We start from the raw sequence: 24,717 nt of genomic DNA on the forward strand, positions 1-24,717 counted from the left end.
GGTACAAGAGGTCAACTGAGGGCACAAGGGTGGGGACGGTGTATTAATCAGGAGGGTCCAGGCACAAAGAAGGAACATGGCCAGGGGAGGCTCAGGCAGGACCTGACCCGAAGAGGGACCAGAGAGCCAGGGGGAGCGAGTAAAGTACAGATCAGGGGAAACATGTGGCCAGTTAATATTAGGGGTCCAGGGGAAACATGGCCAGGGGAAACATGTGGCCAGTTAATATTTAGGAAGAACTGTGTCCTTCCTAAAAAGGATATGTTTAAGTCTTAACCCCTAGTACCTCAGAATGTAACCTTATTTGGGAACACAGTTGTTGCAGATGTAATTAGTTAAATGCAATCCTACTTTAGTAGAGTGGGTCTCTAATCCCATATGTCTGGTTTCCTATAAGAAAACAGCCATGTGGGCTGGGCGCAGTGGCTCACGCTTGTAATCCCAGCACTTTGGGAAGCTGAGGCAGGAGAATCACTTGAGCCCGGGAGTTCCAGACCAGCCTGGCAACATGGTGAAACAATGTGTCTACAAAAAATAGATTAAATTGAAATTTTAAAAAAAAAGACAGCCACTTAAAGAGACAGACACAGGGAGACTACCAGGTGAAGGCAGAGGATTGGAGAGATGCGTCTACAAGCCAGGGAATGCCAGAGATTGCCAGCAAACAACCAGAAGCTAGAAGGGGCAAGGAAGGATTCCCCTATGTGTTTCAGAGGGAGCACGGTCCTGCTGACACCTTGAGTTCAGACTTTTGGCCTCCAGAGCTGTGAGACAATTCGTTTCTGTTGTTCCAAGCAACCCAATTGTGGTACCTTTTTTTTTTTTTCAATTACTAAACTTTTTTTTTTTTTTAAATACTTTAAGTTCTAGGGTACATGTGCACAACGTGCAGGTTTGTTACATATGTATACATGTGCCATGTTGGTGTGCTGCACCCATTAACTCGTCATTTACATTAGGTATTCCTCCCAATGCTATCCCTCCCTTCTCCCCACACCCCACGACAGGCCCCAGAGTGTGATGTTCCCCACCCTGTGTCCCAGTGTTCTCATTGTTCGATTCTCACCTATGAGTGAGAACATGTGGTGTTTGGTTTTCTGTCCTTGCAGTAGTTTGCTCAGAATGATGGTTTCCAGCTTCATACATGTCCCTACAAAGGACATGAACTTATCCTTTTTTATGGCTGCATAGTATTCCATGATGTATATGTGCTACATTTTCTTTTTTTTTTTTTTTGGTGAGACGGAGTCTCACTCTGTCGCCCAGGCTGGAGCGCAGTGGCACGATCTTGGCCCACTGCAAGCTCCACCTCCCGGGTTCACGCCATTCTCCTGCCTGTCTCCCAAGTAGCTGGGACTACAGTCCGCCACCAACACACCTGGCTAATTTTTTGTATTTTTAGTAGAGACAGGGTTTCACCGTGTTAGCCCAGATGGTCTCGATCTCCTGACCTCGTGATCCACCTGCCTCAGCCTCCCAAAGTGCTGGGATTATAGGCATGAGCCACCGCACCCGGCCATGCCACATTTTCTTAATCCAGTCTATCACTGATGGACATTTGGGTTTGTTCCAAGTCTTTGCTATTGTGAATAGTGCCGCAATAAACATACGTGTGCATGTGTCTTTATAGTAGCATGATTTATAATCCTTTGGGTATATACCCAGTAATGGGATCATTGGGTCAAATGGTATTTCTAGTTCTAGATCCTTGAGGAATCGCCACACTGTCTTCCACAATGGTTTTAACTAGTTTACACTCCCACCAACAGTATAAAAGTGTTCCTATTTTTCCACATCCTCTCCAGCACCAGTTGTTTCCTGACTTTTTAATGATCACCCTTCAAACTGGTGTGAGATAGTATCTCATTGTGGTTTTGATTTGCATTTCTCTGATGGCCAGTGATGATGAGCATTTTTCTAAACATTTAAAATACATTTCTAAACAGAATGGGCCAACTCAGTCACAGTAACTGTTGATCTCTATAGCAGAGCAACCCACGAAGACAGAACTGATTTTTTTCCCATAATCAGGAGTGAAAAATATACAACTTGTTTCTGAACCAAAACCACAATTTCTGCAGTTTAAAATGTTTCACTGCTAATATGGCCCTGGTAGAAATTATGTAGTTTTTTTTCTTATTTAAAAAAAAATTAAAACAATTTCCTAAGACGCTGAATCCTCAATCTGGAATGTAGATTCTGAGCACACAGCAGCTCAGTTACCCTAAAAAATAAAGAAAAAATTCCCATCACCTGTCTCAGTAGGGCCTGAAAGGAGAGAAGTGGTGTGGGGAAACCCCTGCTTTAGTATGGAGAGTCACGGCCCCTTGACCCAGACCGAGACCGTGAGTAGCCATAGCTGGTCCTTCTCTCAGGATAAACTCGGATGTAGGAAGTTTCACTATCATGAGAGCAGAATTTGATGTCATCCAGTTTACGCAGGGCATATTCCATGTCTGCTTTTCTGAGATACTCAACCATCCCCACACCATCCTTCTGCACGTGGGCATAACAGACATCCCAAACTGCTCCCATGTGATCCTTCAGGTCCTGCCAGCTGCCTGATGGAGGAAGTGCTGAAACAAGAACTCGGAAATCAGATCTTCTTGTAGAACGTCAATTCCCCCCACCATGGGGCCACCCACCCCGACCTCCATAAGTCCTGGGGAACTCCACACGAAGCCAACACTGGCCATAATCATAACCATTTCTTCCATAAATAGCATCCTCTGCATCTCGGGGGTCCTCAAAGTGCACGAAGGCAAAGGGCACAAGGCCGTGCCAGTTCTTGAGCTCGATTTCGTGGATGCGGTCGTACTTGTAGAAAAAGTCTTCCAGGTCCTTCTCGCGCACGTTGGTCGGAAGGCCCACCACGTAGATGCACCCGTCACCCTCACTCATTCTCGCTCATCCGCCCAGCCCAACATCCGCACCGCTCGATGCCACGGGCCCGCGGGCCGCTGCCTCAGCACGACCCGCCCCTGCCCCCGGCAGCGTCCCCGCGGGCTCTGAGGCGCTCAGTCGCACTGCATTGTGGGAACGAGGCGCAATTGTGGTACTTCTGATACAGCAGTGTAGGAAATGAATGTAGCCAGGAACAGAGAGAAAAGAGACAAGAGGAAGGGTTTGGGGTGGGAAAGTATGGACCCGGCTCAGGGAAAAGGACCAGTTGGATGGATGAGAAGGACCAGCGGAAAAGAGGTAGATGCCAAAACAAGAGCAGGGTGCCCTTGCCCTGCCTCCAGTATGTTTCCAAGGCCTAACCTCTCAGACCAAACTGATTCCAGGGACTGGAAGGGTCCCAGAGACTCCGTAGATTGCCTCACAACAAAAGCCAGACCTGTCACTGAACCACTGAACAGCCATTCAAGGAAGTTATTAAACTCTAGTGGGATGAATAAAGATTTGAATAAGTGATCCCTTGCGCTTGGCTGAGAGGAATAAGGGTAGTGCTGAGCCAATACACAGGTTTCTTTCTTTTTTTGGATCTCATACTTCATTTCAAAAAATTGAAATTTCAAAGGGAACATTTTGTCAAACTTTTTGAAGTGACAGCAAAATTCATCTGGAAAAAAAAATCAGTAGGTAAGAACTCCAAAGAATGTTTTTGAGAAAAGAAGGGAGTAATGATAGACAATTCACCCTATTGGACTTCAAAACATAAAACCACGAGACAATGATAAAAGCTGTTTGGTACCAAGTTAAAACCGGAAGGTCAAAGGTCATGGAGGGAATTTCATAAAAGGTCTAACTTGATAAATTAGGAACCAATAACTTATCTAAGGAAGAAAGAACCTCGCCCCCCCACCCCCACTTAAATAAATGCTATTGAGACAACTGCTTTGCAGCAGTTTTTTGTTTTTTTGTTTTTTGTTTTTTTGAGATGGAATTTTGCTCTCATTGCCCAGGCTGGGGTAAAATGGCTCAATCTCGGGTCACTGGAACTTCTGTCTCCTGGGTTCAAGTGATTCTCCTGCCTCAGCCTCCCAAGTAGTTGGGATTACAGGCATGCGCCACCACGCTCGGGTAATTTTTGTATTTTTAGTAGAGACAGGGTTTCACCATGTGTTGTTCAGGCTGGTCTCAAACTCCTGACCTCAAGTGATCTACCCACGTCAGCCTCCCAAAGCCCTGAGATTATAGGCATGAACCACCACATCTGGCCAGCAGCAAATAATTTAACTTGTATACATATTTCACCCCAAAATAAATCCCACATTTGCTTAACAGTTAAATTATTTTTAAATACAAAAGAAGGGAAGATTTTATTAAGGTCATAAAATTATTAGCAACAATATGGCTAGGTTTAATTTGTATTTGTTTTTGTTTCTTTGAGACGGAGTTTCGTTCTTGTTGCCTAGGCTGGAGTGCAATGGCGCAATCTTGGCTCACGGCAACCTCCGCCTCCCAGGTTCAAGCGATTCTCCTGCCTCAGCCTCCCGAATAGCTGGGATTACAGGCGTGTGCCACCATTCCCAGCTAATTTTTGTATTTTTAGTAGAGACGAGGTTTCTCCACGTTGGTCAGGTTGGTCTCGAACTCCCGACCTCAGGTGATCCGCCCACCCCAGCCTCCCAAAGTGCTGGGATTACAGGCGTGAGCCACTGCGCCCAGCCCTTTTTTTTTTTTTTTTTTTTGAGACAAAGTCTCACTCTGCTGCCCAGGCTGGAGTGCAGTGGCACAATCTTGGCTCACTGCAGCCTCGGCCTCCTGGGTTCAAGTGATTCTCATGCCACAACCTCCTAAATAGCTGAGATTACAGGCGTACACCACCATGCCTGGCAAATTTTTTGTATTTTAGTAGAGATGATGTTTCGCCATGTTGACCAAGCTGGTCTCAAACTCCTGGACTCTAGTGATTTGCCTGCTTCAGCCTCCCAAAGTGCTGGGATTACGAGTGTGAGCCACTGTGCCGGGCCTAGGTTTAATTTTTAAACTTTGGAATCTAAAAACTAAATATATGAGAAGAATAAGGCAACTATACTAGCTTCCTAGAACCACCATAACAAAGAACCACAGGCCAGGGCTCACACTTGTAACCCCAGCACTTTGGGAGACTGAGGCAGAAGGATTGATTGCTTGAGCTCAGGAGTTGGGACCAGCCTGGGCAACACAGTCAGATCCTAATTCTACAAAAATAAAAAAATTAGCCAGGCATAGTGGCACGTGCCCGTAGTCCCAGCTACTCAGGAGGCTGAGGTGGGAGGAACACTTCCACCAAGATGTTGGAGGCTACAGTGAGCTATGATCGTTCTACTGCACTCCAGCCTAAGCAACAGAGCAAGAACCTATCTCTAAAAAAAAAACCAGGCCGGGCGCGGTGGCTCAAGCCTGTAATCCCAGCACTTTGGGAGGCCGAGACGGGTGGATCACGAGGTCAGGAGATCCAGACCATCCTGGCTAACACAGTGAAACCCTGTCTCTACTAAAAAATACAAAAAACTAGCCGGGCGAGGTGGCGGGCGCCTGTAGTCCCAGCTACTCGGGAGGCTGAGGCAGGAGAATGGCGTAAACCCAGGAGGCGGAGCTTGCAGTGAGCTGAGATCCGGCCACTGCCCTCCAGCCTGGGCGACAGAGCGAGACTCCGTCTCAAAAAAAAAAAAAAAAAAAAACCAGAAAGTACTACAGATGGTGGCTTGAACAACATAAATTTATTTGCTCACAGTTCTGGAGGCTGGAAGGCTGAGATTAAAATGTCAACAGGATTAGTTTCTTCTACAGCCTCTCTCTTTGGCTTGTAGATGGCTCTTGTGATATTGTAAAGAAATATATATATTTGGTCTCTATACCCCATTTCTGAGACAGAGCTCCTAAAACTCTAGACGATAGCGACGCTAGAATAACTTTTGTCCTAATATTTGGTCTTCCACCCAGTTCCTCACGCAGCAATCCTAAGACCTTTATAACTTCCTGAGTGATAGGAACATCTGACATGGAAATCCCTTGGAATTTCCTGGGTGATAGGAGCATCTTTTGTTATTAGATGGTTGGAACTTTTTTCTTTCTTTTTTTTTTTTTTGACACTGAGTCTTGCTCTGTTGCCAAGGCTGGAGTGGTGCAGTAGTGCAGTGGTGCAATCTCAGCTCACTGCAACCTCCGCCTTCTAGGTTGAAGCAATTCTCCTGCCTCAGCCTCCCAAGTAGCTGGGGTAGCTACAGGCACCTACCACCACTCCTGGCAAATTTTTGTATTTTTAATGGAGATAGGGTTTCATCATGTTGGCCAGGCTGGTCCTGAACTTCTGACCTCAAGTGATCCACCCGCCTTGGCCTCTCAACATGCTAGGATTATAGGCATGAGCCGCTGCGCCCAGCCGAGGGTTGAAACTTTCAATCCCACTATTTGACCTCTGGGGAATGGGGAGTGGGGCTGATCGTTGAATTGATCACATGGCCAAAGATGCGATCAATCATGAAGCCTTCATGAAAACCCAAGAGGACAGGGTTTGGAGAGCTTCCAGATTGTGGAACATGTGAAGGTGCCTGGAGGGTGGAGTGCCTGGAGAGGGCATGGGCGCTCTGTGCCCCCGCTTCCATACCTCTCCCTACGCATCTCTTCATCTGGTTTTTGTCTGTATCCTTTATAATAAATGGGTAAATATAAATAAAGTTTCCCTGAGTTCTGTGAGCCACTCACAGAGTTGAACCCAAGGAGGAGGGCATGGGAACCCCTGATTTATAGCCAGTTGGTCAGAAGTATAGGTGACAACTTACCACTTGCAATTGGCATCTGAAGCAGAAGGCAGTCTTGTGGCACTGAGCCCTTAACCTAAAAAATCTAAAACTAGATTGACTTGAATTACAGAACACCCAGTTAGTGTCCGCTGGAGAACAGGTTGTTGGTGGGGAGAAATCTCCACCCATTTTTGTGGCCAGAGGTGAAGCACTCTCTGGTGAGTGGTGTGTATGAGAGTAGGAGAAACACACTTTGGGTTTTTCTGTCTCTTACAACCATCTTCTGTGTCTTCACATGGTCTTCCTTCTGCATGCCTATATCCAAATTTCCTCTTCTTATAAAGAAGTCAGTCATACTAGATTAGGGCACCCCTTAATAACCTCGTTTTAACTTAATCACCTCAAAGGTAACATTCTGAGGTACTGGGGGCTAGGACTTCAACATATGCATTTTGGAGGGACACAAATCAGCCCATAATAGCAACAAAAGGAAAAATATTTGGGATATGGTAAATAAAAGTTTAATATTCAAAATAGAGGCCAGGCGTGGTGGCTCACGCTTGTAATTCCAGCATTTTTGGAGGCCAAGGTGGGCAGATCACTTAAGGTCAGGAATTTGAGATTAGCCTGGCCAAGATGGTGAAACCCCATCTCTACTAAAAATACAAAAATTAGCCGAGTATGGTGGTACACACCTGTAATCCCAGCTACTCAGGAGGCTGAAGCACAAGAATCACTTGAACCCAGGAGGCAGAGGTTGCAGTGAGCCGAGATCATGCCACTACACTCCAGCCTGGGCGACAGAGTGATACTCCATCTCAAAAAAAGAAAAAAAGGAACTGATATACATGTATAAGGTCTCTCTCCAGCATTCACTGTCAGGGCTGCTACAAGCCCATCTGCCATCTGCATGCCTCTCCAGGTAGACACAGCCCTGAGCTGTTGCTCCCTGTTCCATGTGTGGATCATGGGCTGGTATTCCTTGGCCAGATGCCCTTGTGCACGTGAACAATGTGCCTAACCATACTCAGAGGATGATCAAGAAGTGATCAGAGAATTGTGAATAAACCCATGAAAAAAGAATGTGTCTATATACAGCTGATAGAGTTGTATGAAACTGATGCACTCATATGTTGCCAAGACAATTCCAAAATGTGGCGAGCAGCTGTGTGTGGGGACTCACACAAACTAATTTCGCAGATGACACTCTGGTAACCCACAGCTTTGACCCAGGCACAAGAATTCAGCTTGAGAAATATCACCAGTGATAAAAATTAAAAATCAGGCTGGGCACAGTGACTAACGCCTGTAATCCCAGCACTTTAGGAGGCCGAGGTGGGCGGATCACAAGGCCAGGAGATCAAGACCATCCTGCTAACATGGTGAAACCCCGTCTCTACTAAACATACAAAAAAAATTAGCCAGGCGTGGTGGTGGGTGCCTGTAGTCCTAGCTACTCGGTAGGCTGAGGCAGGAGAAAGGCATGAACCCAGGAGGCGGAGCCTGCAGTGAGCCAACATCGCACCACTGCACTCCTGCCGGGGCAACAGATTGAGACTCCGTCTAAAAAGAAAAAAAATTATTGTGTGCAAAGTTAGTCACAGACATGCAACATTTAGAAATGACAGAAAATCAGAAATGTTTTCTGTTAGGAGAGGAAAGAACATGATAACAGCCATAAAGAGGCAAATGACTGCTGCTAATGCTAAGAAATGAGTGACAAATGCTGAGAGGAAGAGAACCCGATACAACACGCGCCTTAGTCACAGGGCTGCAGAAATGCGTGAGTACCTAATGTCAAATGAGAAGAGAAGCACTAAGAAGTCACTATCCCAAGAATTTTAGAAACTGTCTTTCCTAAAGAGATTTTTTATGGAAAGCAAAATAGAAAGATGATGCCTTCCAGCATTATCTGAGGCCCTCACTATCTGTCATGTGAGGACAGAAGAAAATATCGAGCCCCATCATGTTATCTGAAACTCCCCCACCTGGGAGAATGTCCCCCAAATCCGAGGACATCTACTCTCCCAGGGTCAGGCCAGGGCCCAAAGATAATCACCCTCTTACCCTCCCAAACACAGATGAGACTGTGAGTTTCTTAGTGGGTAGGAGGCTGAGCTCAGGACACCTGGGGCATGGGCATAGGTACCGACCATTGAGCTGGGTAGGCCTGGGCAGCACCGAGGGCCTAGGAACAATGACAGAGCTGGGCACCAGCTTCCCTGAGATACAAATGCACAACACTGCACCCCAGGATCCTCCGTACACACACCCCACAGACAACTACACATTGATACCACCCACATATACCACAGACACTCCCATGTCCCCTGACAGACATACCTACACCTCACGGACAGCTCATACAAACATACCTACAGGCCCCACAGACACTCGTAGAATCCATACATAAACCCACAAAATCCTGCCTACACAACACCCGGAGAAACACACTCCCCCACATATAGACACCTACCATAGAAAAACTCTACATACACAAACCCCCACACTTGGACACCCACACAACTCACCTACACACCTACAAACCCCCCAGACATATAGCACCACGAGACCTATCCCCACTCTCCCACACCCTCATAGAGACACACATATCCCATACATGTACCCCACAGGCACATATCACAAGATCTCTCCCTGCTGCCCCACACCCCCATAGAGACACACACACCACACGTTTCCCCCCAATACACACGCCACAGTCACATCTAATACACAGACAACTTGGACCAAACTTGGTCTCTCCAGTCTCATTCACCAAAATGGTCCAGTGGACTCCTAGTTGAGATTTTTGATGATAAATGTAGGCTTCTAAGATCAAATATATCCAGCCCCAGGAGTCCCCTGATCCCCTTCTGAGGGGTCACCCTGGGACAGCTTTTCCCTGGGCTTCCGTGGAAGGAGGGCCAAGTTTGCCCAATCTCCTTTAACTCTGGGTATTCCCTTCCTCACCACACCCAAAAATGCCACATGTGCCTGTCAAATGCACACACTCCAAGGCATCCTCCCCACCCAGCCTAGTGAGTACATTCCAGGCCCCTGAAGGGGAATGAGAGAGGGCAGAACCACTGGGCCTAAAGCAGCCAGCACAGGCAAGATTGACTGTGGAATATGCACTGACACAGACCTATGCACTGACACAGACCACAGCAACCACCTACGGTGAGACCGCCCTGGGCCTCTCATCCTCACTCCCACCAGCTTCCATTCCCAAGAGGCAGACACAGGGACTAAGGCACAACAACACCCTAAGGCCATGAAACATTATCTCCCATAGTCAGATCCCCTTACACTGGGCTCACTCTGACCTGACCCCTAGTCTGACCTAGCCTGAGGGACTCTTCTGGGGGTGGCTGGAGCCAGCCAGGGGGTCCAGCATGGCACTGGAGGTCAGTCATGCTCACCTCCCTTGATATACACCTCCCTGCCACCTCTTACCACCTAAGTTCCAGTCTACTGGCAGGCAGTGGCTGGCCAAACCCTGTCTGTGCTTTATCCTGTCCCCAAACCTCATCCAGAGCCCACTCCAGTAGGGGCCTATGGGGAGAAAAAGGTCAAGGTGGGACCTCAACCCTCAAATATTTTACTATCCTCCTCTCCTCACTCATACCCTCAGCCCCCATACTGTGCCCCTGACCACCTTCTCTGCCCAGCCTGGACCCTAAATGCCAGCCTAAGCCTCTGTCTGAGGAGGTGGGTCCTGAAGATATCTGGGCTGAGTGCAGCTGCCCATCCCTAGCCTTCCTGGCTGTGTGAGTAGGGGGTTCCTGTGGGTTCCTCTATACCGTAGTGGCTGGCTCTGGCTCTGGCCAGCCTCTGGGCAAGGTCCTTCCAGAGATGCTTCTGGGGTCGTGTCTTCCTCCTGGGCCTGCAGCCACCGAAGCTCCTCAGGCTCCAAGGCCTGGTACCAGGGCGGTGGCCCACCTTCGGGAGCCAGCACAGGGCTAGCAGCCTCTCGATCAGCTCCGCAGGCCCCTCTGACCCTGGGCCTCACCACCGCCCCCGGGAGCTGAAGGAATCGCTGCATCAGGTCCTTCTCCAGGATAGGACTGAGCTGGCCAGGGCACTGGGGCTCCTGTCATAGTTGCCAGACGGCCCGCCCCCAAAACTTGGTAACCAGATACTGGCAGGGAGGGAGGCTCCGGTTTCCTTTTCACTGCTCAGAGACAAGGCCTCCAGAGGGACAGAAGGGCAGGGACGGGGGACCAAGCCTACCCCCAGTCTCTGGGCAAGGGACTAGAGGGTCAGTGGAGTTGATAGAGAGGTGAGAGATGCCCTCTTCAGCTCCAATCCCACCACCACAATTAGACTGCAGCCTCCTGAGAAATCTTATATACCCTCTTCTCACTGACCCTAGGCATCTTAATCCTCACCTGCCTTTCCAGAACCAATACTTGATTTATTCCTTCCCATCAACCTTCTTTTATCTCTACTTCCTCCTGGCACCCTCCCCCACAACCCCTGTGTCCATCCCTCCAACTGGCTCACATCCTTGGCCCTCTTGTCCCACTAGTCTCTAATGCCACTGGCCTGCCAGTGGTGGGTGGCTTTTTTTTTTTTTTTTTTTTTTTTTTTTTTTGAGATCAAGTTTCACTCTTGTTGCCCAGGCTGGAGTACAATGGCATGATCTCGGCTCACTGCAACCTCCGTCTCCTGGGTTCAAGCGATTCTCCTGCCTCAGCCTCCCAAGTAGGTGGGATTACAGGCATACGCCACCACGCCTGGCTAACTTTCGTATTTTTAGTAGAGACGTGGTTTCTCCATGTTGGTCAGGCTGGTCTGAAACTCCCAACCTTAGGTGATCTGCCCACCTCAGCCTCCCAAAGTGCTGGGATTACAGGTGTGAGTCACTGCACCTGGCCTGGCTGGCTTTATTCACTGTATTTGAAACCCCTTTGACCCTCAAGTCCCCATTCCCAGCCTTGCCCTTATGGCTTCACTACCTGGTTCCCAAAAAAGGGAAAGGCTTTAGATGAAATCCCCTGCATCTCCCTGCCCCAGACTCCCATCCATCTGCATTTATTTACTTATTTATTTATTTAGAGATGGAGTCTCACTCTGTTGCCCAGGCTGGAGTGCAGTGGTGCCATCTCAGCTCACTGTAATCTCCGCCTCCCCGGTTCAAGTGATTCTCCTGCTTCAGCCTCCTGAGTAGCTGGGATTACAGGCATTCGTTACCACAACTGGCTAATTTTTATATTTTTAGTAGAGAGGGGGTTTCGACATGTTGGCCAGGCTAGTCTCAAACTTTTGACCTCAAGTGCTCTGCCCGCCTCGGCTTCCCAAAGTGCTAGAATTACAGGCATGAGCCACTGTACCCAGTCTCCATCTGCATTATACTCTCCTCTCCTCCTGCCCTCTTCCCTCTAGGCAGAGCTGGTCCTCCCCGCTTCCAGGCTAGACCTCCCATCCAGCTCAGTAAGCCTCCCCTCCCATCACTCAGCGTTCTGTACTTCCTTTCTTCCCTTCAGCCTCTTTCTCACCAATTGCTCCTTCCCATCAGCAGTTAAACTTGCTCGAGGCTCTCCCAGTCTAACATTAACAATAAACAAAAACATGGAGTCATACATTTTAGGAAACAAACAAACAAAAAAACCCAAAATAACAAAATAGACAAACTTCCTTGAACTGAGGTTCTCCTCCAGCAGCTTTCTCTTTTACAGTCAAATTTCTTGAAAGCAAAATTCCCATCCACTGTTTTATCTGTTCACCTCCTATGTGATCCTTTATTCATTTAAATCTGGCTTTAGATGCCGATTTAGAATTTGGAGTTGAAGGGTCATGATCTCTGCAACTTAAAATGGTTCAACCAAAAAAAGTATACGAATAGATGTGATAAAGCAAATATGGCACGATGTCAATGACGGTTGAATCTAGCCATATGATATACATGTGTTCATTGTACTATTAATTTCATTTTTCTGTATGTTTTAAATCATGTACAACAGAATGTTGGGAAATAAATAATCTAGCTCCTGTTCTCCACATTTTGCCAGAATTTGTCTCCCAGGGCAGAAGGTGGGGAATAGAGTAGAAAGGAATTGAGCTCTTCTTTGTCAACCAATGGTCATAATTTTTTTTCCTTGTTTGATTTGACCTTAATGGGCATTGAAACTACTGACCACTCCCTCCTTGAAATTACACTGTTTTCTTTCAGCTTTTAGTTCACTTCTTGGGTACCCTGAAACACTTTCCACTGTTCTCTGGTCACCTCTGATGTTGGTATCTTCAGGGTTCTGACTTATGCAGTGTCTGAACTCATTTTATACCTTCTCCCTGAGTTATCTTCACTTCTGTGGCTTTAATTAACATATATATGTTAATAATTCCCTAATCTCTCTCCTGGAACCAAAATCGTAATATCCAGCTACCTAATAGGGTAATATGTCCCTCAGAGTTTACAATCTCAGTATGTCCAAAGCTGGGCTCAACATTAATTTTCCACAAATTTATTTGTAACATCTTTATTTCCAATTACACCATCATCCATCCAGTTGCAGGAACTAGTAACCTGAGTAACATTCTTGTCAGCCCTCTGAGCCCAAGCTAAGCCATCATATCCCCTCTGACCTGCACTATACATCCAGAGGGCCTGAAGGAACTGAAGAATCACAAAAGAAGTGAAAATGGCTTGTTCCTGTCTTAACTGATGACACTACCTTGTGAAATTCCTTCTCCTGGCTCATTCTGGCTCAAAAGCTCCCCCATTGAGCACCTTGTGTCTCCGGCCCCTGCCCACCAGAGAACAACCCCCTTTCACTATAATTTGACTACCCAAATCCTATAAAACGGCCCCACCCCTATCTCCCTTTGCTGACTCTTTTTTCAGACTCAGCCTGCCTGCACCCAGGTGATTAAAAAGCTTTATTGCTCACACAAAGCCTGTTTGGTGGTCTCTTCACATGGACGTGCATGAAATTTGGTGCCATGACTTGGATCGGGGGACCTCCCTTGGGAGATGAATCTCCTGTCCTCCTGCTCTTTGCTCTGAAAAGAAAGATCAACCTACAACCTCGGGTCCTCAGACAAACCAGCCCAAGGAGTATCTCACCAATTTTAAATAGGATAAGCGGCCTCTTTTTACTCTCTTCTCCAGCCCCTCTCACTATCCCTCAACCTCTTTCTCCTTTCAATCTTGGCGCCATCTTTCAGTCTCTCCCTTCTCTTAATTTCAGTTCCTTTCCTTTTCTGGTAGAGACAGAGGAGATGCGTTTTATCCGTGAACCCAAAACTCCAGCACCGGTCACAGACTCAGGAAGACAGTCTTCCCTTGGTGTTTAATCACTGTGGGGACGCCTGCTTGATTATTCACCCACGTTTTGGAGGTGTCTGATCACCACAGGGATGACTGCCTTGATCCTTCACCCTTTGTGGCAAGCACCACTTTTTGGGGGACAAGCACCCCCACCCCTTCTCCACTTTCCTAGGGGGCAAGCATCCCTGACCCCTTCTCTCTGTGTCTCTACCCTCTCTTTTCTCTCCACTTTCCTGGGGGGCAAGCACCACCCACCCCTTCTCTCCATGTCTCTACCCTCTCTTTTATCTGAGCTTGCTTCCATCACTATGGGCAACATTCCACCCTCCATTCCTCCTTCTTCTCCCTTAGCCTGTGTTCTCAAGAACTTAAAACCTCTTCAATTCACACCTGACCTAAAACCTAAATGCCTTATTTTCTTCTGCAATGCCGCTTAACCCCAATAGAAACTCGACAATGATTCCAAATAGCCAGAAAACGGCACTTTCGATTTTTCCATCCTACAAGATCTAGGTAATTCTTGTCGTAAAACGGGCAAATGGTCTGTGGTGCCTGATGTTCAGGCATTCTTTTACACATCTGTCCCTCCCTAGTCTCTGTTCCCAATGCGACTCGTCCCAAATCCTCCTTCTTTCCCTCCTGCCTGTCCCCTCAGTCCCAACCCCAAGCATTGCTGAGTCTTTTCGATCTTCCTTTTCTACCAACCCATCTGACCTCTCACCTCATCCCCAGAATACTCCTCAGGTGGCTCCCCACCAGGCTGAATCAGACTCCAATTCTTCCTCAGCTTCTGCTCCTCCGCCCTATAATCCTATCACCTCCTCTCCCCACACCCAGTCCAGCTTACAGTTTTGTTCCATGACTAGCCCTCCCCGACCTGCCCAACAATTTCCTCTTAAAGAGGTGGCTGGAGCTAAAGGAATAGTCAAGGTTAATGCTCCTTTTTCTTTATCCGACCTCTCCCAAATCAGTTAGCATTTAGGTTCTTTTTCATCAAATATAAAAACCCAGCCCAGTTCATGGCTCGTTTCGCAGCAACCCTGAGACGCTTTACAGCCCTAGTCCTAAAAGGTCAAAAGGCTATCTTATTCTCAATATACATTTTATTACCCAATCTGCTCCCAACACTACATAAAACCCCAAAATTTAAATTCTGACCCTCAAACTCCACAACAGTACTTCATTAACCTCACCTTCAAGGTGTACAATAATAGAATAGAGGCAGCCAAGTAACAGTGTATTTCTGAGTTGCAATTCCTTGCCTCCACTGTGAGAGAAACCCTAGCCACATCTCCAGCACACAAGAACTTCAAAATGCCTAAGCTGCAGCAGTCAAGCATTCCTATAGGACCTTCTCCATCAGGATCTTGCTTCAAGTACCAGAAATCTGGCCACTGGGCCAAGGAATGCCCGCAGCCTGGGATTCCTCCTAAGCCTTGTCCCATCTGTGCGGGACCCCACTGGAAATCGGACTGTCCAACTCACCCGGCAGCCACTCCCAGAACCCCTGGAGCTCTGGCCCAATGCCCTCTGACTGATTCCTTCCCAAATCTTCTCAGCTTAGCGGCTGAAGACTGATGGTGCCCAATCACCTCGGAAGCTTCCTGGACCATCACAGATGCTTTGGGTAACTCTTACAGTGGAGGGTAAATCTGTCGCCTTCTTAATCAATGGAGGCTACCAACTCCACATTACCTTCTTTTCAAAGGCCTATTTCCTTTGCCTCCATAACTGTTGTGGGTATTGATGGCCAGGCTTCTAAACCTCTTAAAACTCCCCAACTCTGGTGCCAACTTGGACAATATTCTTTTACGCACTCCTTTTCAGTTATCCCCACCTGCCCAGTTCCCTTATTAGGTCGAGACATTTTAACTAAATTATATGCTTCCCTGACTATTCCTAGGCTACAGCCACACCTCATTGCTGCCCTTTTCCCCAGTTCAAAGCCTCCTTCGCATCCTCCCCTTGTATCTCCCCACCTTAATCCTCAAGCATAGGACACCTCTATTCCCTCCTTGGCAACCGATCATGTACCCCTCACCATCCCATTAAAACCTAATCACCCTTACCCTGCTCAACGCCAATATCCCATCCCACAGCAGGCTTTAAAAGGATTAAAGCCTGTTATCACTCGCCTGTTACAGCATGGCCTTTTAAAGCCTATAAACTCTCCTTACAATTCCCCCGTTTTACCTGTCCAAAAGTCGGACAAGTCTTACAAGTTAGTTCAGGATCTGCATCTTATCAACCAAGTTGTTTTGCCTATCCACCCCATGGTGCCAAACCCATATACTCTCTTATCCTCAAAACCTCCCTCCACAACCCATTATTCTGTTCTGGATCTCAAACATGCTTTCTTTACTATTCATTTGCACCCTTCATCCCAGCCTTTCTTCACTTTCACTTGGACTGACCCTGACACCCATCAGGCTCAGCAAACTACCTGGGCTGTACTGCCACAAGGCTTCACAGACAGCCCCCATTACTTCAGTCAAGCCCAAATTTCTTCCTCATCTGCTACCTATCTCAGCATAATTCTCATGAAAACACACGTGCTTTCCCTGCTGATCATGTCCAGCTAATCTCCCAAACCCCAATCCCTTCTACGAAATAACAGCTCCTTTCCTTCCTAGGCATAGTTAGATACTTCTGCCTTTAGATACCTAGTTTTACCATCCTGACTAAACCATCATATAAACTCACAAAAGCAAACCTAGCTGATTCCACAGATCCTAAATCCTTTCACCACTCCTTTCCGTTCCTTAAAAACAGCCCTAGAAGCTACTCCCACACTAGCTCTCCCTAACTCATCCCAACCCTTTTTCATCACACACAGCCAAAGTGCAGGGCTGTGCAGTCAGAATTCTTACACAACAGCCAGGACCGCACCCTGTAGCCTTTCTGTCCAAACAACTTGACCTTACTGTTTTAGCCTAGTCCGCATGTCTGCGTGTGGCGGCTGCCACTGCTTTAATACTTTTAGAGGCCCTCAAAATCACAAACTATGCTCAACTCACTCTCGACAGTTCTCATAACTTCCAAAATCTATTTTCTTCCTCACACCTGACACATATACTTTCTGCCCCCCTCCACTACCTCTCAGAAAGCCGAACTCATTGCCTTAACTCGGGCCCTCACTCTTGCAAAGGGACTATGCATCAATATTTATACTGACTCTAAATATGCCTTCCATACCATGAACCACCATGCTGTTATATGGGCGAAAAGAGGTTTCCTCACTATGCAAGGGTCCTCCATCATTAATTCCTCTTTAATAAAAACTCTCCTCAATGCAGATTTACTTCCAAAGGAAGCTGGAGTCATTCACTGCAAGGGCCATCAAAAGATCCCGTCACTCAGGGCAATGTTTATGCTGATAACTTAGCTAAAAAAGCAGGTAGCTCCAACTTCTGTCCCTCATGGCCAGTTTTTCTCCTCTTCAGTCACTCCCACCTACCGCCCCACTGAAACTTCCACTTATGAGTCTCTTCCCACACAAGGCAAATGGTTCTTAGCCCAAGGAAAATATCTCCTTCTAGCCTCACAGGCCCATTCTATTCTGTTGTCATTTCATAACCTCTTCCATGTAGGTTGCAAGCCACTAGCCTGCCTCTTAGAACCTCACATTTCCTTTCCATTGTGGAAATCTATCCTGAAGGAAATCACTTCTCAGTGTTCCATCTGCTATTCTACTACTCCTCAGGGATTGTTCAAGCCCCCTCCCTTCCCTACACCTCAAGCTCAGAGATTTACCCCTGCCCAGGACAGGCAAATTGACTTTACTCACATGCCCCAAGTCAGGAAACTAAAATACCTCTTGGTCTGGGTAGACACTTTCACTGGATGGGTAGAGGCCTTTCCCACAGGGTCTGAGAAGGCCACTGCAGTCATTTCTTCCCTTCTGTCAGACATAATTCCTCAGTTTGGCCTTGCCACCTCTATACAGTCCAATAACACACCGGCCTTTACTAGTCAAATCACCCAAGCAGTTTCTCAGGCTCTTGGTATTCAATGAAACCTTCATACCCCTTACTGTCCTCAATCTTCAGAAAAGGTAGAACAGACTAATGGCCTTTTAAAAATACACGTCACCAAGCTCAGCCCCCAACTTAAAAAGGACTGGACGATACTTTTACCACTTGCCCTTCTCAGAATTTGGGGCTGTCTCGGAATGCTACAGGGTACAGCCCATTTGAGCTCCTGTATGGACACTCCTTTTTATTAGGCCCCAGTCTCATTCCAGACATCAGATCAACTTGGCTGTGCCCCAAAAAATTTGTCATCCCTACTATCTTCTGACTAGTCATACTCCTATTCACCATTCTCAACTACTCATAAATGCCCTGCTCTTGTTTACACTGCTGGTTTACATTGCTTCTCCAAGCCATCACAACTGATGTCTCCTGGTGCTATCCTCAAACCGCCACTATTAACTCCCTCTTAAAGTAAATAAATAATCTTTGCTGGCAGGGCTATGCTGAACCTCCTTGGGCACTCTAATTGGATGTCCTGGGTCCTCCCAATTCTTAGTCCTTTAATACCTGTTTTTCTCCTTCTCTAAATTCCATTTAGTTTTTCAATTCATACAAAACTGTATCCAGGCCATCACCAATAATTCTATAAGACAAATGTTTCTTCTAACAACCTCACAATATCACCCCTTACCACAAAATCTTCCTTCAGCTTAATCTCTCCCACTCTAGGTTCCCACGCTGCCCCTAATCCCGCTCGAAGCAGCCCTTTGAGGCTCTGGAGAAGCAGTATCTCTCCATACCACCCCCCTCAAAATTTTTGCTGCCAACACGTCAACACTATTTTATGTTATTTTTCTTATTAATAAAAAGACAGGAATGTCAGGCCTCTGAGCCCAAGCTAAGCTATCATATCCCTTGTGACCTACACATATACATCCAGATGGCCTGAAGTAACTGAAGAATCACAAAAGAAGTGAAAATGGCTTGTTCCTGTCTTAACTGATGACACTACCTTGTGAAATTTCTTCTCCTGGCTCATCCTGGCTCAAAAACTCCCCCACTGAGCACCTTGTGTCTCCTGCCCCTGACCGCCAGAGAACAACCCCCTTTGACTATAATTTGACTACCCAAATCCTATAAAACGGCCCCACCCCTATCTCCCTTTGCTGACTCTTTTTTCAGACTCAGCCTGCCTGCACCCAGGTGATTAAAAAGTTTTATTGCTCACACAAAACCTGTTTGGTGGTCTCTTCACACAGATGTGCATGAAAATCCTCATCTTCTCCCCCTGTCCCTCAAACCCCTACCCAATATCCAATTAATCATCATGTCTGAGGCTTCCTCCTCTTCCACAGCCTCAAATTTTCTGCCTCTCCCCTGGTCTAGGTCACCATCATGCCCGGCCTGTGAACTTCAAGACCCACCTCGCTTGTCTCTTGCTCAATCTGGCCCACCTCCAATCTCTTCTCCACAATGCAGCAGCCTGAGTTCCTTCTAAAATATAAATCTGATTATGTCGCCTGCTTAAAACCCTTCAGGAGTCCTCCCCACCCTCTTTTCTGGTCAGTCCAGTGGCTCACACAGATGGCTCTCAACCTTCCTGAAAGCCCTTTCCTCTGCCTGGAACATACCTCAGGCTCCTGTCTCCCTTCTCTCTGGCACCAGAGACCAGGTCCTCTCCCTGCTTCCACAGCCCCCATTACACTCAACTGTCCCTGACTGCTTTATCTGTGCTCCCCTCTAGAGCAACCTGAGGACAAGAAGGGTCTCATGTTCACAGTTGTATTCCGTGACTAGTTCAGGACTCGACACAGCTGGCTTTTCATAAATGCTTGTAGCAGAATTTACGAATAAACAAATGAAGAAACAAACGAAAGAATCAAAGGTGGGGGAGGGTGTGAAGGTGGAGTTGAACTATACGGGCAATGCCGGGAGCAGGAATGTGACGGTTGGATGGAGATGGGGACCAGCGGGAGAGGAAATGAATTTGCAGCAGGGGCCAGGCTGGGAGGCTGTGCAAGCACATCCAGGGCCTGCCTTCCTGGAGAGGCCCCAGGCTCAAACTCAAGTTCGCTGACTCAGACTCCTCCCCCACATTTTTGGGAAGCCAACCCGCCTAGCACGAAAAAGGAAGGAAACCCGTAACGCAACGCTGCAAACCAGAGAAACACCTGGAACCGGTGGGTTTCTCCTCCCCAAACCGAGCTGGCCCATCCCCCGCCAGCCCCTATCCACCCCGCGCCGCGTCCTAGGGGCCGGGGTGCCAGCGCTACCCGCGCTGGGCCGGGGCTCCAGGCCGCAAGACGGGGCTCGGCGGGCTTCCGGTCGGCGCGGCCGGGGCGGCGCTGGGTCCGGGCGCTGTCCATGGTGCCCGCGCGCCTCGCACCGGCCCGGGCCCCGGCCCTGGCCCCGGCCCCAGCCCTCCCGCGAGCCTCCTCACGGGCTCCCTCACCGCTTGTAGTCGGAGGAGAAGATGCCGCCGCTCGCGGGGTCGTGGCCGTACTCGGGCTCCCCGGGGCCAGCGGAGCCGCCCTTGTCTTCGCTGTAGGCGGGGGCGGCAGACATGGGGCGGCCAGGGAGAAGACTTCGCCGAGGAGGAGGTTGCGGGGCCGGAGGCCGGTTGAAGCCGAGGAAGGGAACGCGGGCCGGTACGGGCCGGGCTGGCGAGGCCGGCGGCGCGGCAGGGGTTCAGCAGAGACCACAGTGTGCGGCGGCGGAGGCTGCGCGCGGATTTCTCAATCAGGGCCGCGCGCTGAGGTCTTAAAGGCACCAGCGCCAGCCCAGCGGAGGGCGAGTCCGCGAGGAGGCGACGGGGGCGGTGCAGCAGGGCCTGGCCCCGCCCATCCCTCGGAAATGCCCTCCCTTCAGGGCGTCTTCTGCCCTTTAAAGCGACTTGGCTCATCTCCAGGTCTGAAAGTGGGCGAGGCAGCTGGACGGACGCTGGTACCGTCTTCCAGGGAATGCGGAACACCTGCCCCCACCCCCGACCACCTGGCCTCCGCGGAACGGGCTTCTGGGGCTCCGTTCTCCCCAGACGCGCGAGCGGATGCTCCCCCACGCCGTGGGGGGAAAGCGGAGATCTGGAGAGAAGGCTGTGCCCGCAGGCTGGGAGTTCTAGAGCGGGAAAGGGTCACCGCACCCGAGGACCGGCTTCAGATACCTAAGGACGCTCTCTTTCCCGCCTCACCTTTCCTACAAAATCTGGCTTGGCAGCAGGAAGCTCTTCGGCTTCCTGGACGTGGCGGAATTTAAGGAATTAAGGTCAGGGAGCTCCGAGGAGCCCTTGGGGGCTTAGAGAGATGGGGAACAGGATACAGAGGACGGTGAACATCTAATTAAGCTTCGGAAAGTAGTTTAATGAATCTTTCTGAAGCCTCCACGTCCACCCAGGAGGGCCCAAGGTCATGCTTAATCCGGGGACACGTCCACATCCACTGACACCTGAAAAGGAAGAGAGAGGGTCTGGTGTGACCACCAGGACTCCTGAGTCATGTGAGACCTCCAGTGAGTACCTCCCTAGACCGAGGTACCCCTAGGCCCAAGGAAGGAGGGCTTGGATCAGATGGAAAGTAGTGAACTGGGCTGGGGGAAGAGGGAGGATTCAGTTGGGCCCGAATTTGGGGCATCAGTTTAGGTGGCTGGAGTCTCTTAGCTGGGCATGGGGACTGGAGGAGTTCCTAAGGCCTGTGTCCTGGTCTGTAGACTAGCATCCCGAAGTATCCATGGCCAGAATTGGCGGGCCTGCCTGGGAAGGAGTGGGGCCCAAAAACGTGGAGCTTGACTCAGTAGAAAAGTTCTATTGGAGGTCATTCTATTGGGGTAAGATTCTGTTGGAGTAATGGGAAGGTTCTACTGGGATAACCTAGACAAGTGGGTGGGTCTGCTTGGTTCTGGTGGCTTTGGAGAAAACTGATGTGAGTAGGGAGTGGGGACGGAAGGGCCTGAATTTTGCAGTTGCGCGTTTGTAATGCTCTTTGGCTAGTCTGCTCAGAAGGTGGGATGAGTCCTGTGTAGGTAGCTGGGCCACGCTCACCGAGCTGCTGGAGCTCCCCTCTCTTTGCCAAGGGTCCAGGCTGGGACCTGGGGCGAGCAGATGCAGTGCAAAGTGCACACAGTTGCTGCATGTGGCGTGATAGCGTGGTGGGTTCACGTCCATGGCTTTGCGCACTCTGCGCTCCAGCACCGCTCGGTCAACTCCGCTGCGTCTACGCAGCAGCACGCACAGCAGCGGGCGCTGCACCTGTTTGGATACGTTGCCTTCCCAGGAGGCCAGAAACGGCCCACAGCCTCCTGAGTTCTTGCCTGCGGGGATCGCCAGAGGGGTGCGGATCAGAGCCAGGCTTAGGTCCTATGCCCTGTGATCCCGCACCCCCATTTCCCGAGACCCCAGGGACCCTGAGTGCCCAAACCCTATTTTCAGAGACACGTACCCCCTGCCTGGGACTTCAGTCTTTATCCCCAGTAGCCAGCTCACTGGTGGGGCGTGGCTTGGCTGGGCAGCCTCTCTGCAGACTTGGGCCTGTGTTTCTGCTGAAGGCACTCACCCTCAAAGTGGATGATCTCTCCATGGCCGCAGTACTGCCCACCTGGGCCCCGCGCCAGCGTCCAGTGGGGTACATCAGCCTGAACAGGAAGAGGTCTCCTGGCTCAGGCTCCCTGCCCTCCAACTTCACAGCCTCGAAGTGTTAACTCAGGAAAGCCTCAGAGAGGAAGAACTTAATGGTGCTGACTGCCCCAGTCAAGGCCTGCATGTATCCTGTCGTTTACACGGGCCCGGAATACGGAGGAGGTGGGTCCTTCCACTGACCATAGGTCAGATGGTCTGCCCAGGGCTCAGGGATACCTGTCTTGGACTTGGGCCCAAGGCAGAATGTCTTCACTGCCACACACTTGTCTCCTTGTGCTTAAGGGACCCAGAGGTCCAGATATCACAGATACATCCTGCCTCTAGCCCCTACTGAGAACCCTTCAGTTCCAGCAAATGGTACCTCCTCCCCATCCAACTGTCTTCACATCTCAAAGTCCAGCCATTCCATTCTCTCCTCCTCTCCACTGCTCTAGGATCCCCTTCCCCATCCAGCTCCCATCTTGCCACTGCTCCTGAAGGCAACACCAAGGACTGGGTGGGTGTCAACTGGTACCTGGGTTGAGCAGAAAACCTGAAAAAATCGGGAAACCTGGATGAGATGTGGACCTAGGACAAGCATCTCCTCCCAAGTCTGTGTGGAGAAGGACCTCTCCAACAACCTCTGTTGAGCAGCTGCTCATTTGATCCATAATACAATCACAAGATAGGAACAACGTCCCCATTTTCAGGATAAGGAAACAGGTTTACAGAGGCTATACATCACGAGTGCATGCAGCTAATGTATTCCTGCATGACTCTATGCCCTGTGCCCTTTGTACTAAAATCAGTCACCTCTCTTAGTTCTTCTTCTTCCATAAGGAAGTGAGAAACCTGCTTAGTTCAGGCTTCTCCCATCTCTACTGGAAACAGAAGGCTTTTGGGACTTGGGAGGATGGCCCCATTGCCTGCACTGTGCCTGAAGTTTCATCTCAGAGCCTGGGAAAGTGGGTGAAGTTAAGACCTGTGGGCATGGAACTCTCCAGGGGTGTTAGAGGAGCTGGGAGCAGGAAGTGACACACTACCGCCAGGTGTCTGGGCATCTTTCTTGGAAGGGAGCAGAATTGGCTCCAGCAGATTTCACTGGGGTGGGAAAGACCCATATGCAATTGAAGAGCCAGGCTGCCCAGGCCCACCATGCAGAATGCCAGCTACTGTGTGGCTCACTGTGTCTCTCCCATCCCTGATCCTTCCTTTTTCTCCTGGCCCATTCCATAGTATCTTCTGCTTTTTTTTTCTTTTTCTTTTTCTTTTTCTTTTTTTTTTTTGGATGGAGTATTGCTCTGTCTTCAGGCTGGGGTGCAGTGGCATGATCTCGGCTCACTGCAACCTACGCCTCCCGGGTTCAAGTGATTCTCCTGCCTCAGCCTCCTGAGTAGCTGGGACTACAGGCACCCACAACCATGCCCAGATATCTTTAGTAGAGATGGGGTTTCACCATCTTGGCCAGGCTGGTCTCAAACTCCTGACCTTGTGATCTGCCTGCCTTGGCCTCCCAAAGTGCTGGGATTACAGGCATGAGCCCCCTCACCCAGCCAAATCTTCTGCTTATTACTGGTTGAGTCTCATTTTCTCAGACTGGGAGCTGTGGAAGACTCAGGTGGCCAACTCATCCCAGTCTGCCTGCAACTTCCCATGTGTTAAAATTGAAACCTTGCATCCCAGGAACCCAGGAAAACCTGAATATTGGGTTCCCCTAGGATCCGGTCTCCCCCTTTCCATCTCCCGTAATTTCAGAAGGCCACAGGGAGAACCCAGTCATGTAAACGGTTCTTTGGCTTTTGGTCATGCTCTCCTACCATCTACCAGGTAGTGAGGGAACCTTGAACCCTACTCCCCTCTACCCTCACTCCTGCTGAGCCAAGCAGATGTTAACAGCTATGGAGGAGGGTACACTGTTCTGGCCCCTGTTGAGGCAGTGGGCACCCCACCTGTGGAGAAGACAAGAAGAGCTGAAGGCTTCTCCAGTTACCTGAGATATGAAGCTTATCTAAGGGAAAAAAAAAAACCCAGCCATCACCACGGGGCCACTTGAGGAGGCTGTCCAGCCTCTCTCCTCTCCCCTTCTGGTTGTGCACTCCACCTGTGGAGCTGTTTGTCTGTCAGTGCATGGTTGTGCATTCGATGTGCAAGTGAGTCTGCACTAAAATGCTGGACACGGGACTGGGATAC

General features: G+C 49.2%; 1 protein-coding gene and 1 pseudogene across 2 annotated transcripts in view; both read right to left on the reverse strand.

Moving 5' to 3' along the window:
- The window catches only part of LOC105497483 (adaptor related protein complex 3 subunit beta 2), a 51,085-nt gene extending 30,375 nt beyond the window's left edge, over window positions 1–20,710 (reverse strand). The window contains exon 1 of one of the 2 annotated variants that reach the window (XM_011768609.3): window positions 20,374–20,707. In XM_011768609.3, the coding sequence (XP_011766911.1) occupies window positions 20,374–20,486 (113 nt within the window). In that variant the 5' untranslated portion in view covers window positions 20,487–20,707. Of the gene's footprint in view, window positions 1–20,373 lie in introns of both variants that reach the window. The other variant, XM_071099317.1, reaches the window with a different exon arrangement.
- LOC139364057 (serine/arginine-rich splicing factor 9 pseudogene) lies at window positions 5–20,265 on the reverse strand (annotated as a pseudogene).
- Window positions 20,711–24,717: the final 4,007 nt, after the last annotated feature.

This window comes from Macaca nemestrina, chromosome 7, assembly GCF_043159975.1.
Source record: "Macaca nemestrina isolate mMacNem1 chromosome 7, mMacNem.hap1, whole genome shotgun sequence".
NCBI classification, from domain to species: Eukaryota; Metazoa; Chordata; class Mammalia; order Primates; family Cercopithecidae; genus Macaca; species Macaca nemestrina.